The 17,394-nt window shown below is 40.5% G+C and overlaps 1 protein-coding gene across 4 annotated transcripts in view; it reads right to left on the bottom strand.

The window, feature by feature from the left end:
- Positions 1–12,857, bottom strand: part of NECTIN3 (nectin cell adhesion molecule 3) — a 146,853-nt gene extending 133,996 nt beyond the window's left edge. For 3 of the 4 annotated variants that reach the window (XM_060010614.1, XM_069540630.1, XM_069540631.1), the window contains exon 1: positions 12,427–12,857. In XM_060010614.1, coding sequence (XP_059866597.1) covers positions 12,427–12,586 — 160 coding nt within the window. In that variant the 5' untranslated portion in view covers positions 12,587–12,857. The remainder of the gene's footprint in view (positions 1–12,426) is intronic. The other variant, XM_060010613.1, reaches the window with a different exon arrangement.
- Positions 12,858–17,394: the final 4,537 nt, after the last annotated feature.

Below are 17,394 nucleotides of genomic sequence, written 5' to 3'. Positions count from 1 at the left end.
TTCTGTTCCTGGACCTTGCCATATCAATGTTCTTTTCCCATCCCCCTCCCAAAGACAGAGAAGTCTCATAATAAAAATTAAAAAGCTTTTCTTCAATTTTCTGTAGTGGACAGCCATGGAAAATATATACTCTTGGGCTATGGCAATAACCGTATCTAGTTTCTAAGAGCAGCAATGTCAGTATAATAGGCAAAGCTACACTGTCCAGTGTTTCAAGGGGCAGAAAGCAATGACCTTGACAGACTGCCCCTAGACATTATCTTGGCTATGGTTCTGGATATGTTTCTAGATGCCTAGCCTCCTTTGGTTCTTCATTTCCATACGTGAACCACTCAATATCCTTCAATAAATTTTATTTTAATCAAAGTTAAGTTTGAAGTGTTCGTAATTAAGAACCTTCACTGATGTCTTAGCTCAGGCTGCTATAACAAAATACCACAGACTGGGTGGTTTAAACAACACACATTTATTTCTCACAATTCTGGAGGATAGGAAATCCGAGATCAGCGTGTTAGCATGGTTTGGGTTCTGGTGAGAACTCTCTTCCTGGCTTGCAGATGGCTACCTTCTTGCTGTATCCTCAAAATGGTGGAAGAAGGAAGCTCTGGTGTCTTTCTCTTCTTATAAGGGCACCAATCCCATCATGGGGGCTCTAACCTCATGACCTCATCTAAACCTAATCACCTGCCAAAGAACCCTTTCTAACACCACCAGATTGGTAGTTAGGGCTCTAACATAGGAATATTGGGACAACACATTCAGCCCACAATAACTGATACATTATTCTTCCCCCTCAAATTATTTGCTCATGTTCCTCTTTCCCAAGAGCAGGCCCTACCCTACTACTTCTTCACTATCCCCTCATTAGTTAATTTTTTGGAATTTGACCCTTTTCCTAACCACTTGTACTAAATTACTAAGTCATCAATGCACTTCTCTTAACTACTAAATGTATTGGTCTATTTATCAAGTAAGAATTTGTTCCCAGATTATTTCTCCCCTCCCTCCTTCCCTCTTATCTAATCAAAGTACCTCAACCTTTTTTTTGTTTGGCTGCGCCAGGTCTTAGCTACAGCATGCAGGATCTTTTTTAGTTGCGGCACGCGGGCTCTTAGTTGTGGCATGTGGGATCTAGTTCCCTGACCAGGGATTGAACCCGGGCCCCCTGCATTGGGAGCACAGAGTCTCAACCACTGGACCACCAGGGAAATCCCCAAAGTACCTCAACATTTAAAATTTTTTCCAGTCCACTCCCTACTTCCCCTTCCTTCCTTTCTCTCTTCTCTTCTCCCCCCCACCCCCCCCCCCCCCCCCCGCCACCTCCTCTCTCCTTTAAACAGCTTATCTAATCCAAATACCTGGATCCTGATAATTCCCAATTCCACATCCTCCCCCACTACCCTCTCAGAACAAATTTCCAACTACAGCTCTAAAATATGCCCCAGAGGCACAATTAAAATGCCTCCAAAAAGTTACCAAATCGATTCATCAATCCTTCTACTATACTTTTCTAGTCATTCAAGAGAGAAACATAAGTTCATATCCAACTCTTCTCTCCTCACCTATGATATCCAAACACCATGTTTGGATGGACAACACTATGGACATTATGGACAACAGCAATGGTTTTCCCTTTCACTTGTCTCTCATATCTCCCGTGTATCTTTTACCTTGCTATCAGAGCTATAAAATATTCTCAAATCACTGACAGACAATAGTTACCTGCCTTCAAAAGCTCCTCACTGCCTCCCACACGAAGTCTAATCTCCTCAGTATCAGCAAAGTATTTAAAATCTATGACTTCCCTCCATAAAGCTCATACTTGAACCACATGGAAACATTAATTCCTTCCGCAGAGTCCTCAGTCCAGTGATCTTTTCAGCCTGGAATGCTCTCTTTTCCACTGACTTCCCTCAGAAATGGAAAACTCTTCCTTCAAGGTTCAGCTAGAAAATTAGGTCTTCTATTAAGTCTTCCTCCATTCCCAGTTAAACTGCTCCTTCTTCTGCAATCTCACAACACTTTATATTTCTAACATGAGACAATTCATTTTCCCTTGCGTTATGGATAGCTGTATTTGTAAAGCACTTTACTGCAGTTTAATAAGGATTTCATTTAATTTTCACAGCAACTCGATAAAGGAGCTATTATTTAGCTAAGTGTATAAGGACTGAAACAGGCAGAAAGCTTAAGTAACTGGGTATAAAACAGACACACACACACACACACACACACACACACACACACACACACACACCATTTTCTAATTCCAAATCTGCTAACAATTAAATGTTACATTTCTTAAGGGCAAAGACCCCAAGGGTCCTAGCATAGCCCTTTCTGTGTAACAGGTGCTTTATGTTTTAATAAATATTCTCTCCCCTGTTTGAAATAACCCTGTTTTACCTGTCTGAACTCGAATCATTCTTTAAGATATAGCTCAAAAGTTTCAATTCCTCTAATTAGCATTCCCTGACTCTTCCAAGCCTTACTGATCTTCTTAGGCTGTATCATACTACTTGGTATGCTATTACAGATATCTAACACGCAGTTAGTCTTACAAATGGATTTATAAGCTTGGGAGCAGCCATCACATCTTATTCCACTGTGATATCCTCTACACTACCTATCACTTGGTTGGTGCTCTATCTATCATCTGTTCCCTGATTGATGTGCAATAGTCCCCAATCCATCCCCTGCTTCAATCTGTAAACCTTTTATTTTTTGCATTACAGGTATAGATCAACTGTTCTGATTAATTAAAATGTTGTCATATTTTGACAGTAAATATTATTCAACCCACTCTTGAAATTTAAAGCACACAAGTCAAGGAAGTATTTTAATCATTTCATGGGAGAAAAGTCAAGAGTGACTATTTTAGATGACTGTAGAGGGCAGCAAAGCAACAGTAGTATCCTCAAAGAAAAATAATGTATTTTTCTTAGGGAACTTCAGATTTGTTTTTATATTTTAACAGATGCTGTTAGTGTTAAAGCTTTTACAAGAGACTTTTTAACATGTTGTATAAAAGTTTCACCAGCTACTTATATATTTAAACATTTTCACTATCAGTTATAAACATAACAAAAATATATGAAAGCCCAGATCCTTTTATACACATATGGAAAATAAGTTTGATAAACAATGCATGGTTTCAAAATAGCCACCATAATTGCTACCTCTTTTAAAAATCTTTAAATAAAAGTTGACAATGTTTTTCACTGAAAAATGTAAAAATCTATCTTAAATACAGAAAAGAGTGTCAACAGTCTAAACAGTCTTATTTCTTGCTAGGAAAGATGTTTTCATTAGTATTACTAATTCTAGCCCTGATATACCTTCTTTTTGTCATTCAACTGAAAAGACTATACCAGCTTTAAAAGAAAAATAACGAATCTTTGACACTGTACTAGTGTACAACAAACAGAAGGTAACAATTTAAGAAGAGTTTCTTACTGTTATTTCAAAGTTAAAATTCACTCTGGTTTTAATGTGGACTAGGCAAATGAAACTATGTCATCAAAATAATCATATATTTATAACCTCAGAATTGCTTATAGGAATAGGGAAGCTACTATAAAAGTTGATGTTCAATACATCTGCACTATTTGCATATGTTCCTCAAAGTTTTTGTTGGTGGTAATGTTTTACCTCCTTTAAGTTTAACAAGCAGAAATCAGAGATTTGGATTTACAGTAGCTGCTACAGCAATTAATATATGCAGACTCATGGTTTAGTGAAAAATGCTATAACGTTTTAGCCCTGCCCTCAATGAGAAGGATAGAACTGTTAGCTATGTACCTTCTCCCATCTGAATCTCTTCAGTAAAAAATAAATAAATAGAGAGCCTTTTTAAAAATTGTGCATTTAAAATAAAGGAACCAGGGTATCACTAAGCAGATTTAAATAAAAGATAGACTATTGTCTGACTTAGTTAACATTAAATTGAACTTATAACCATGAATGATTATCTCTAATCTAAATCAAATTAGAAGGGAGTTTGGAGTTCATAATGACAAGGACACTTGTGAAATGAAATCTTAATCTACCCCACAGTAGCTATGACTAAATTAGATATCATATTAATAAGTTTTGAAACCCATGGCCTCAGATATTTTAGTAATAACAATCATGTCTATCATGGATAACTCATAGAAAGAGTCACTATATGAAATTCATCTTACCACAGTTTCCCAGTACTAACATTTATTTCATTAATACTTTTGTATTTCCTCTGAAATGAAGCAATTAGAAGAGTCCAGCACGCTCTTAATTATATATAATGTTCTCAAATGCTAAGTTGGAGTCCTAGCTGTGTACACCTATTTTTATATCTGCCTCTTGATTTTTTCATGTCCTTCCCAATAACAGCACTGGTACACTTCCATTACAAAAGAGAATAGCTATCTTAAATAAACCCACTCTATTCCTAAAACTCAGACCCAGAGTGTGATGTGTTATACATAAAGTGAGGTATATCCCACAGAAGCTGCTTAAACTACATATATCCTGGGGTAAATAATACACCGCTAATTTTGCCATACCAAAGAGGAAGAATTGTATTCCTCCTAGGTCAATTTCGCAAATACCTCAGATTCAAAATGGGTAACACAACGGCGAGTAAAGAGACAGAGATAAAGAAAGCAAAAGGAATTTCTGGAAAAAAGAAAAGCCAACAAAGAATTTTCTCACCAAGTAACGTCTTTAAAGCCTATCAACCTTTTCTAGTTAATTAAATAAATGAGTTATATGTATATTATATATATATATATATATATATATATATATTCATTCCTCCCCTATCTTGGAAGGTACAGATAGAAGCAACGTCAACATAATATCAAATATACAAAGCTCTCTAAGGATGTATTTCCTATAGCATGTCCTGTACAACAAAGCTTCTGCAGCATAACAGGTTGTTTAATTACACTGCAAAAGAGAATATTTTACTAAAGAATTTCTTAAACCATTAATAAACTAATGCACATACTGACTTTCCATGATGGTTAGTTTTTCCCATTCCCAAGTGTATTCAACCACAGTTCTTTCTCCCAAAAACATATCTTCTGAGACTAGTGTTCTATTAAACACTTCGGCAAACATTGCTCTAAACTTAAAAGCATGAAAAAATGAACCAATTTGCTCGAGGGACTAAGGATTTGAAAGATAGCTAGCATCAGATAGGAAATGAAGTCAAATCCAGAAAAGTTTTTGTAGTTACTTATTACAGCTATCATTCTGCATTATTATTTTATTTCAACATGGAAGATGAAATCATAAACCGAGTATTCTCTTGATACCATTTTGTTGTATAGCAAATTTGGTCAATTCCTTAAAGTTATTAACAGGGAAAAAAAAGCAAATGTTTGGGAGCAAAACTTACCACCCCACAACGTCTCTTTGGCACATGATTATTTTGAGCTGAAAACAATCAAGGCCCAAAAGACTCAGGAAGAAACTTTGACCTTCCCCCTAATTGCTTAAAAAAATTTAGATAGTGGGCCTATTCCTGGAATTGAGCTATCACCAGAAATATCTGCAAAAAGTACAGGTTAAGTGTGGTGGGGAAACTCAGCAGGGTCTAGAGATCAGAGTCCACTCTGTGTCCCATAGTCTCTGCAAGGCCCAGCAAAAATTTGTTTACCAAACATTTGCTTTTCCATCTTCATGTGAATTGCCTTTCTCCCCTTTGAAGTCCCAAATCGCCACCCCCAGTACCCTCTTTTGTCTTCAGCGGAAGTTGGTATTTAAGGTGAGGGTTTCTGGCAGTTTTCCTGGGTCTCTTCCATGTATACATGCCCTTAAACTTTTGTTTGATTTTCTCCTGTTAATCTGTCTCATGTCAATGTAACTCTTAGACCAGCCAGAAGAACCTAGAAGGGTAGAGAAAAATTTCTTCCTCCCTGACATGTTAAAACCTATATAGTTTACAGAAAAACTTGTGTTTATCCTGTGATGCATGCTGATGACATACAGTGAAGCCTGAGGCAAGGTTTTTACTGCAAGGAGCACACACCACAAAACAACTTACAATTAAATTACTAGATAATGAATAAAAAGAGTAACTACTTTATAAAGAAGAAAAGCTCACTGTATGAAAGAAGTGGTAAGGCAAGGCTTTACCGAGAAAATTAATTTTAAACTGGGCGCTTCAGAATTTGAGTAGGTAGGAAGAGTAATAACATTTTAGGCCTTATGAGTAAGAGCTAGAGAAGGGCATAACCTACTTAGACCTGCACTGTCCAATATGGTAGCCACCAGCCATACCTGACTACTGAGCACATGAAATATAGCTTATCCAAACAACAATCTGTAAGTGTAAAACACATCAGATTTCAAAGACTTCCTACAAAAATAAAAAAGGTAAAATACCTCAATTCTTTAATATCAACTGCATGCTAAAATGATAACATTTTGGTTATACTGTGTTAAATAAAGTATATTAAGATTAGTTTCACCTGTTTCTTTTATCACTTTTTTAATGTGGCACCATAACTTAAAATTATGTATATAGTTCACATTACTTCTATTGGACAGTGCTGGTTTAGACTAAATTTTATTTTTCTATTAAGCACTTGAAATAAAGAAATTTGAGTGCCCACTACATGCCTAGCACATGAGGGTACAACAGTGAACAAAATAATGACCATATCTGGTCAAATCATATATAAAAATGCTGTAAAAATAGCACCCATCCAGGGAAGAAACAATCATCTGAAGATGTCACTCAAAATACAAATGCCCCAATCATCAGGCTCCACTCCCCACTCTCCACTTGCAAAAAATGTTGATCCAGTAAGTCCATAGCGGGGCCTGGAATGTTCTTTTGAAAAAGATTTCCTAGAAACTAGGATCTGAACCTATCCACGTACCCTACATTTGCTGACCTTGGCTAGCTGAGAATAGTGATTTATAGACAACCCTCTTTTAAAAATTTTACTTCTTCTGAAGAAACCTGAGAGCTTAAAGTAAAGAGCCTCTACTGGTACAATAGCCAACCTATCTAAAAGAGCAAGTTTGATTTTTTTTGTACTTTTTCTGGCAGCACCCTGTGGCACGCAGGATCTTAGCTCCCCCACCAGGGATTGCAACTATGCCCCCGGCACTGGGAGCTCAGAGTCTTAACCACCAGGGGACAGCCAGGGAAGTCCCTTTCTTTTTTTTTTTTAACTATTAAAGTTAAAAGAAAACAAGTAAAGTTAAAAAAAAAGAAGAAACTATTACAACCTCTCCTATCTATAGAGTCACATGTATAATTTACTATCTTACACCTACAAAATAATCGTCAGAAACGCTGAAAAGCATACTATCAACTCTTAGTCATTTAAACCAGTTATGAGCTGGTATGTTTTTACACATGCCTCAAATTCCAGTTTATGAATATCTACTCATAACGCTACAAGGTACTTCCTTCCTACTGATCTTAATTAGCAGAATGAATGTTGGGCAATTAATAGGGTTACAAGAAAAATAACCTCCTTGGATGTTATATTAAAGAGCACATGTAAAAGTCATAATATAAGTATGCAATACAATATCCTTTCCAAAACAACTATAGTACCTGCAATATGGCTGTATCTAGACTTATAGGGGGCAGCCCTCACTAAAATTTTAAATACACAACTTTATTTATGTAAATAATTAAACTATGTCAGAGCCTTACAGAAAAATCATAAGTTTAGGAAAGCATATGGGTGCAAGACAATTTTAGATAAAAATATAAAAGGTAATCAAAAGTATGACATTATTGGTGCTTAGATTTTTAGATCTGAGTTCCTGGTACACAAAATAATTCCATTACTTACTTAAAGGTTATTTGATTTTATCCGACATTTACACAATAGCCATTATTAATCAAATGCCACATCTTTCACAAACCATACAGCCAGTACTGTCAAGTTTATGAGGACTTTAATAGATTACAGAATATGCTATAGCAATAGATTATTAACTCACTAATTTTTTAAGGGGTAAATTACAGAATGCCAAAATACTATTTTTTAACAAGGGTATCACAGCCAGCTTCTCTTCAACAATTTTCAAATAATAGGCAAGAAGCCGTAAGTTCTATTCCTTAACTACACAGATGCAAAATGTGCATCAGTTGCTGAAATCAGTAAATATATATATATATATATATATATATATATATATATAAAAGCGTGACTAAACAAGGTAAAACGGTAAATACACACACACCCACAAATATGTAATTGCCCAGCTTTTTCCAATTCCTATTTCTGATTCTGTAGCTAAATGCAAAAAGGAAAATTTGGTCTTTTTTGCGTCCTTTTAAATTTGGTTCACTTTCCAATTATATCTGTTTTGAATGCAGAAAGATTCATATGGGCAATATGTATTACAGGCTCCAACCTGAAACTACCAGTAACTTCATAGGGTAGAAGTGAAATCATGACTCCCTCTTCAACTCCACATTTTTCAATATAACCACTAACATTCTGGGTGATCGTATAGAACTGCCCAGTCCTAAAATGCATTCTACATCATTAAGGGATGATTCAACTAGGTTCCATACAACTACACCATTGAGTTAATTTCACTATATCCTAACATTCTGAAAGTTGGTCATCTGATTATTTACCTGAGGTAAATTTAACAAATATTTAAAGAGCACTGACTAGGCTATACACTGAAAGACATAAAGTACAAATACGGCAAGTCAATCAACTTGAAAACTCAATTATTCAAGTCATCAGCGTAGAATTTAAGAATGACAAATATTAGGTTGGTTGGTTTATAATGTGCAATAAAATAAATGCTAAAATTTGAATGTACATTCCATGCATTCTAAGTGTTTTATTTTATTCTTTCATTTAATCCTCTACAGGCAAGAGGACAAGAACTCTATAGGCAAACTGATATTAACCTTTTTTTGAAAAGACGAGAAACCTTAAGTTTACTGAGGTTAAATAACTTGCCAACAATTCACACAGCTAGTAAGTGGCAGTCATTTTTCAGAATAAAACTGTTTATTTAGCATCTAAATCATAAACTGCAGAGAGAGAGCAAACTTATTCCACCTACCACAATGTCTAATCTCAATAAGAAAATCTAACTCAACTGAATTTTTTTAAGCAATTTTTTTTCTCAGTTTACACTAACATCTCTACCTAATGGGTTAGGTATCCTTCTTCTGGGTAACCCACAGTACACCTCATGCAGATCTCTATCATAAATACTGAGCTGTCCTATCCATCTGTTTACGTTATGTCTATCATACTGCTGTAAGCTCCCTGAAGCCAGGACTCTGCCTCATTCATGTTTTGTCCTCAAGTTCCTATCAAGCGCCATGAACATAGGGAGTTCTGAAAGTGCTGTTCAATGTTCAATCATCATATTAGATCTTTTTTCCATCACCTTCTAAATATCCATTTAAGATATAGCCCTGTTGAAAATGGAAAAAGTTGGAACTTAGGTCAAATAGTCTACCTTCTCTTTCATCAATACCGTATCCTAATATTCTCTACTCCTCAAGAAAAAATGTTGGAAGGGAAAGTAAGATAAATCTGATCACCTATGAACTGTTTATTGCCATTATAAAGAAATATGGACTTCCATAATTAAATAAATGAGGTTTATATCAAGTCAGATAGTGTTGAAAAATCTAGTTCTCTTGACCTTTACACCTAGGACTTTCTTAGGCTTTAAAAAAAAAAACACAAAAAAACCCCAAAAAACCAACCAACCCTGACAGTTGGTTAACCTGTAAAATTCTCATTTTAAAATTTCAGTTCTTCAAATAAGACAGATAATGTACACCCTCAAAACAGCAAATCTGATTAATTTTTTATAGCTTACAGAATATCATGTCTACCAGTTTGACTGCGAGGGTTTTTACAGCAGTAAAATTAACATGACATAAAAATTATCTTGTGCTAATAGATGATATTGCAGAAGTGTAGCATAGTTAAGGCCATGCTAAATGTAAGCATAATATCAAAAATATCAGCAGCAAAAAAATAATAATAATAAATCTGTATGTGGTAAAAAAAAAAAGTAAAGCATTCTGATTAACAAATCATATAGTCATCTCTTTAAAGCCTAAAAATCTTCTCAACTCTAAGACTAACAACTCCCACAACATTGTAAATCAACTATACCTCAATAAAATTTTAATAAATAAATAAATAAACAACTCAAACATCAGTACGTGCCAAACCTTGTTAAGTAGTACTATGAATATCAGACCAACGAACAGGTTACAAGAAAATTCCGTTTCCATACTTACTAAGTATCCATAAATCAGGACAACTGTGCCATATTCAAAGACTGAATTCTAAAATACAGGTTGATATTAAAAACTTGTCATAAGCGTTCACAAATTAGGGTGTTATAACACTATAAGCCCAAAAAAAGGAAGCTCTTTAAATGAGCAGTGCACAGTGACACAAAACTAGTGTCTGTCTCTACAACTACAAGCTGAGTTGACTCTAAAAACTTTAATTTACACCTCTCTAAATCACAGTCCATTTGCCTATACTACTTGAATTTTTAGGACTCTAACATATCAAATCCCTCCAACAGCATATTATTGAAGAGATTTTTTTTTAAGTCTTTTCTTCTTCCATGTGAAAACCAATGTGTTCCTTCAAAAAGTAATCAACATTTCACTTGCACATTCACTATGAAATTATTACCCGGGTTCAATTTCCTTGTATTAACTGTACATATTACCTTGCTTCAGTCTTCTACGGGGCTTTGCCTAGCTAGATAAAACTTTACTGGAGATACAAATATTCTCTCAGTCCTTAACACAATCTAAGTCAGAACAGTAAACTGTTAACATCCACTCCCACCTTCCTCCCACCTAACTGTAATCCACAACCCTCCTGAATGGAAAAGAAGGTACACAAATTCAATCTAGAATCTCGCATCAATCTAAAGCGGTAACAGCATTAAGACTTATGTAGTGGAACCAAACATCTGGGGAGAGGGACTACAGAAACAATGTAGATTAGTTAACATGCCATCTATCATGCTATACTCTGTAAATCAGAACGTGTCATTACAGTGCTTGAAACGTGACGGTGATTTGGTAGTGGAAATTCTCAGCCTATAAGAGGCACTCAATCTTTTGAAAATTTTGCCTCCCTCATAACCAGCTAGCCTGACACACCTACACGGTACAGGGGTACAGGATTCTCTTTCTTCTAAATCACACCATCCAATAAATCCGCACACATCTCTCCTTGTAGTAAATACTGGTAAAACTCCTGGTTTCATTTAAGATTTCATTAAACACTGATATCCAACGCAGACTTAGGTACCAGTAAAAATGTCTCAGGTAAAACACGCTTTGAGCAAGCCTAAGTTTTCCTTCTGCACTTTCCTCACCAAGTAAGAGTCATCGAATGAATAACGTCCTGCAGTGTTCCGGTATTACCAGAAGACAGAGCCAGTCCCCAAAGACCGGTGGCCTTACTTTCCCACATCGCCGCCTTCCATTAAGGATCACTTAAGTCCACCTCTCTTGCATGAAACGGAGATCTTTCTTTTTCTGTTTCTTAAAGCTATTCTTAACAAGTAGGCTTCTAGTCTCTGATACCTAGGAAGTGAACTTACAAAGAGACTACCTCCCAAATATGACAAAACTATAAGACAACGTGGGAAGAAAGGGAAGAGGCGTGGGGCTTGTTTTGATCGGAACAGCTGGGGCACGGTCAATGCAATCAGGTATTTTACACATACATCGAAGTCCTGAGGACAAATAGCGTTTGCTAAAATAAACACAGTGAGACAGACGTCCCACAAACTGGAAGGCAGCGACGGACTCAATGCAAAGCGATCCAGAGGCTGCCAGGGCAGAAAGTGGCCGGAGGACCTAAGAAAACTGTAGGGGATGCTGCAGGGTGGGCTAACATGGTGCTTCTCCAGGGTGGAAGGCGATGAGGTGTGGGAACCCGAAGGCTTCATTCCGTCGAGCTCTGGTCCCTAAAGGTATCCTGGCTCACAGCTCAAGTTTCACCCGGGAAAAAAGGAGGCGGCAAACGTGCATCTCGTCACCTTAGCCCCAGCACATAAGTCCGCGCTCTCGGCTTCCTCCGCGAATAGGCGAGGAAGTAACGGTCCCCGGAGCAAACACGGAGGAGCCACGCGCACGAAGCACTCGGCGTCCGGGCGGAAAGCGCCGTCGCCGAACCCCAGCCCGCAGCGTGGGGAGCGGCGCGGCCGCGAGCGAGGAGAGCGGGCGGCCGGCGCCGCAGTCGCCGGCCCCGGCCCTTCCCCGGCCTCGCCCCAGGCGCGGCGAAAAGTTTCCAGCCAAAGTCCGCGGCACCCGCTCGCGCAGCCAACCGCCGAACACAACCGCTTCCCGCCCGGGAGAGCGGCCCACGCTGGCCCGGCCGCGGCCCCGGGACCCTCGGTCGCGCCTCCCTCAGCCCGCACCGGCCGCCGAGGTTCACCTACCACAGAGCCGGGAGAAGAGCAGCAGCGGGAAGAGCAGCAGCAGCAGCGGCGGTGGCGTCGGGGGCGGCAGCAGGAGCCCGGCCCCGGGGGGAGAAGCGGAGGAAAGTTGTGCTTTGCCGCCTCCGGGACACAGCGGAGCCGGCCCCAGGGTCCGCGCCATCCCCCACCCTCCCCCCGGCCAGCTCGCTCTCCGGCCCCCCGGCTCCCCGGGCCCCGGCGCCTCTGGCTGTGGGCGGCGGCGGCGGAAGGTCCGGTGCGCGCGTCCCTAACTCCCAGTTCTTGAGCCGTCACGGCCGGCTGACACTCTGCCGAGCACTCGCGGCTGCTTCAACTCCGCCGTCGCCGACGCCACTGCAGAGGCTGAGGCGGGAGCCGCCCGCCGCCGCCGCCGGCACCACCACCGCCACTCCCCTCCCCCCACCGGCACCCGCCCGCCTCGAACTCCTGGGAACTCGGAACGCACCACCCCGCCCGCACGGGAGGGGGAGAGGAAGCCGACCCTCAGAGCGCAGGGACTCGCCCGCGCAACTCGCGCTCACGTCTGATCCGGGAGTGAAAGCCCGACTCCTCCCACCCCGCCCTCCTACACACGCCCCTCCCCTTTCAAAAAAACCCAAAATCTCTTTTCTCCTCTTTGATAACGGGGTTTCTCCGAAAGCAGGGCTTTAAAGAGGACAGGAAAATCTGGAATAGGTTAGTAGGCCCCGCCCCTCGCGTTCCTGCTTCGTCCCCCTTCCCAGCGTTTCCAATGGTCTCGCCCACTCCACCCCTTGCTGGTCCACCGCGGCCCCTGCTCAGACCGAGGCGGAGGGCGGTGGGACAGTCCAGCTCGCAGCTACGCTCCCCCGAGCGGCGCTCTCCCTCTGGCGGGGACCGGACGAGAGGCGGGGGAGGGGAAGGCACGATGGGGCTGTCTTTCCGTTGCCCATGCGAAAGGTTCCTGTCTGGGAAGCTGGACATAGTGTGCCGGACTAGTCATCTCCCTCCTCGCCGAGGGCTGAAAGGAGAGACTTTCTCCTCCTTCCTGCTTCCCAGGACAGCTGAGCTCTCCGAATCCCTCCTTTCTTCCCAGCCCCACTTCCCCCCCAGTCTGCCGAGGCACGTTTGCACAGCCGTTTTTCTTGCCCCTTTCTCTGGGTGGGCAGTTTGGTGAAAGGGTCAACGGAGCCGGGAAAGGAGAGGGGCCCCAGAAGGTTTGCTTTTCTCTCTCTCGCTTCTTTGACCGCCAGGCTGTCCGCTATCCTCCCCCGGCGACTGGCAACAGGAGGCCTGGATTTCCCCGGTCGGAGTGCCTGTAGTGCCGTGGTGTTTTCCTTTGGTTTTGTTTCATTTGCATGTTCGCACGTGTAATTTTATTTTCACTGCCTGTTTTCCTATGAACTGATCGCGGGAAAGCGACCTCGGGAAGTGCTAAACACGTGCCCGTGAGAGGAGCGTCCGTGAACCACCACGACCCTCCTTCACCCCGGCAGCTGCTCGCCTTGACCTCTTTATTTGCCCGCCACGCACAGCCCTGGTGGCTTAACCTTGGAGCCACAGCCATCGGCGGTTCTGCGGGGGTGGTGGACAGTTTCGACTGTCCTGAGGGGGGCTGGAGGCAGAGGACACAGGTTCTCAGTCCTGACACCATTAATTTTATGTTGGTCCTGCCGTCGCCTCCAGAGAGCCACAAATGTGCTCCAATAGGAAGAAAGTCAAACAAGGATTTAGCCGCCTGTCGCAGCTAAACTAATGCTTGTCTGCCGCCAAGATCACGCTGTCCTCCCCCTTCAGTCACTAGGGTCTCCCCGACCTCCATCCACTGACTTACAATGTTTTACTCATCTCCAAGGCTACACACAGTTCTACCCCCTGCCCGCCGCTCTTTTTTCTTTCTTAATTTCCGCCTCCCAACCTCTCTTCCAGCGCTGGGTTAAAATACCTCTTTTCCTCCACCCCTTTTTTTTCTCTCTCGCAGTCTATGCCTGTTGCCTCTGTCGTCCCCTGTAAGCCTGTCTCCTGCAACCACTCCTTTCCATCACCTAGTTTCAGGATGCACTTAAGAAGAAACCTTGTCCTGCGTTGCTCCTAGAGATGCCCTGATGACGATCATAATTGACGAAATGTAGCTATTGTGACATTCCTCAGCTGTGCTGACACCACCGTTTCCCTTGAGAAAATTTCTTTTCCTATTTTCGCATTCCCTAAACCTAATTTCACAGTTAAATTTAGACAGAGCCCACTGCGCAGCGAGGAGCTAATTATCTGTTTAGATAGCACTTTAACACGTTGTTGATACTCAGTTAAATGTTAACCAAAATTTTAATGTCCCTAGCAAATTTCATTACCGTAGCCTTTCCGTGATGGTTCTAGTCTCCAGGAAAAAAGTAATTTAGCCAACATTTGAAAAGGTGCCAAAGGCTTAATATGGGGGCCATAATGCAATTGCTACAGAGACCATGAGGGATTAACAGGTTTAGTGCTTCTCAAAAGGATGATATGGAGCTTTAAAGAATATATTTCCTCCATATTTTGAGAATTGGATTAGTGGCATGCTATTCTCCTCTGACCTAAAGTGAAGAGTGCATGGAAGAGCAGTATTTATACATGTTATATGAGCATGAAAAGAACACCACGCTGGTGTTTTACGTGCATGCATGCATTATGTTTTAATAATAGTAATTTGTGTTAATGTATCATCTTCAGCCAGAGAAGTCAAAGCAGGAAATTACTATTATCCCTACTTGACAGCCAGAGGAACCTAGGTACAGAAGTTAAGTGCAAACACTACAAGCCATGTGTGGTGGTCTCGCCGCCAGAACCAAGTTCTTGCCTTCCAGTAGACACCACTGACCTCTCAAGATTCCTTTTAAAAAGTTAAAAACAAGTTGACTGAGTTAACTCAAACTTCTACTTTGGAAGTGTCCAGTCTCAAATTACATTCTCCTCAAATGAAGACATACCCACCTCAAGCTTTCCTGTAGGAAATTATTACTAGCTACAGAAAAAGATTTTATATTACGTGGTACAACTCACTTTCTTCAAGGGCCAGAATTATTGTTGTTTTTTTAAAAGGCTTTAACATGAGAGTATAACTGGGTTATACCATTTTCAGGCATCTGACTTACAGATAAGTTCACCTTGATTGTTTGAGTGACAAATTGGTTGAAGGAAACTTAATCATAGCTAACATTAATATTTCTGGCACCATTGAACCCAAAGTATGCACGTATTTTCCAAGAAAAAAAAATTATCTGAACAAAAAGCAACATAATCCTAATGCCAACAGTGATTTCATTGTTTTGGGTTAAAAGTACTGATGGTGTCCGTCCCACTTTATGCCTTAAAGACTGTTGGCCAATTATTGAGTTTCATTAGCTCAACTAAAAAATGAAGGTCAACATCTCAAAAAAGACATAATTATGTACAGTTTTGGGCATTTTACATTTACTCAAATAATCCAAATTAAAGGTTTGAGGCTACTAGAATTTCATAGCTGACTCTAAAAGAAGTATTTTTTAGTAGAGGTGGACTATTATGTATGTACTTCAGCTAGTCCTTTTACCATCAGCAATTTTTTTTATAACCTGCTACGTGAAGAAGTATAGCTTTTCCCTCAGTGGAAGAGATGAGCAATGCTTTGTGGAATGTTTGAATTGGCACTATATTTGACAGTAAGTTGATGTTACCCAGCTAGAATCACAGTCTTTTATAGCAGAACTATGCAAATAGTTAAAAACAAACTGTAAACCCACAAAAAAGTCCACCCACTTTAATCAAATACAGCTATTTCCTACTGAAAAGATCTTCCCCCATATATTCACACTGCTTTCTCCGTCTTATTTCCTTTGGGTCTTTGCTCAAATTGCATTCTATTATTGAGATCATCTATGACTACCCCATATGAAAGAGCTGTCCCCATCTCCAATCCCTATTTCCCACACACACAACTTGCTTTATTATCTCCATCACACTTACCATGTGACACATTATATCTTTATATATTGTCTGTTTTCCCTTCACTAGAAGGACAGTTCCCCAAAGATGGGCAGGGACCTATTTACTTTTTCACTGTTGAAACCCAACCACCTAGAACCGTATCTGCCATATAGCTCCCAGATTGGATGATTAAATGATAACTGTAGTGACATAGCATACTCCAGTGCATATCTAATGGAAGACAGACTCAACAGAAGAATATTAATTCTTTAAGGTCTTGAGTATATGATCATGTTGAATTTTTCAAGCTGCGAGACGGTTACTCTAACTGACCATGGCTTAACACTCTTGATTTAATTGCTCTTAGTGCTACTTATTAAGCTATCATCTCTCCACTCCATATTCACTCTTAATACTGGGGCTGGGGCTGTGCAAACATATGTCTTCTTTGCCAGTTATTGATAGGTTCGATCAACAGAAGTCATTAGAGGGAGGGTGGTAGGTAGGGGTTGGGGAGAAGACATTTGTTCCATCCTGTTTGCTTCCTGCTATCAGCATCACCTCAGTAGCAATAGCCCTTCTTCCTGTCATCAGCAGTTGGCTCCAGCCTCCCGCTTTTACATTGTAAGAACCAAACTCATCACAACACATCAGAGTCACCAGCACCAGCTAGGCTATGCCTACTTCTCAAAGACCCATGCCCTAGCCAGCGAGATCTGTCCTCTGAGTTTCTTAGTTCTAATAACCCAAAATTTTCCCTTTGTTTCCCTAGCCTTAAGGTGGTAACGGCTTCCTACGTTACATATCTCTGAATCACCTCAGTGTTCCCCTTTTTGGCATGGAGCCTCCCCTTCATGCCCTGTGTAACAATGCCCTATTATTAAGTTCCCTAGGTGACATAATATAGTTTCTGTTTTCCTGATTGAACTTTGATTGATGCTGTATTTTTCGGTGACTATTTCCCAAAACTTTCCCTTATAACAGTTATTTTTCTGTAAGTCAAACTGTTTAAAATCACAGAGCCCACATCAATCTGTCAATTAATAGAAA

Source organism: Delphinus delphis, chromosome 4 (genome assembly GCF_949987515.2).
Source record: "Delphinus delphis chromosome 4, mDelDel1.2, whole genome shotgun sequence".
In the NCBI taxonomy this organism is placed as follows: domain Eukaryota; kingdom Metazoa; phylum Chordata; class Mammalia; order Artiodactyla; family Delphinidae; genus Delphinus; species Delphinus delphis.
The sequence above is the reverse complement of the archived record's forward strand: the minus strand, read 5'-3'. Positions and strand labels throughout refer to the sequence as shown.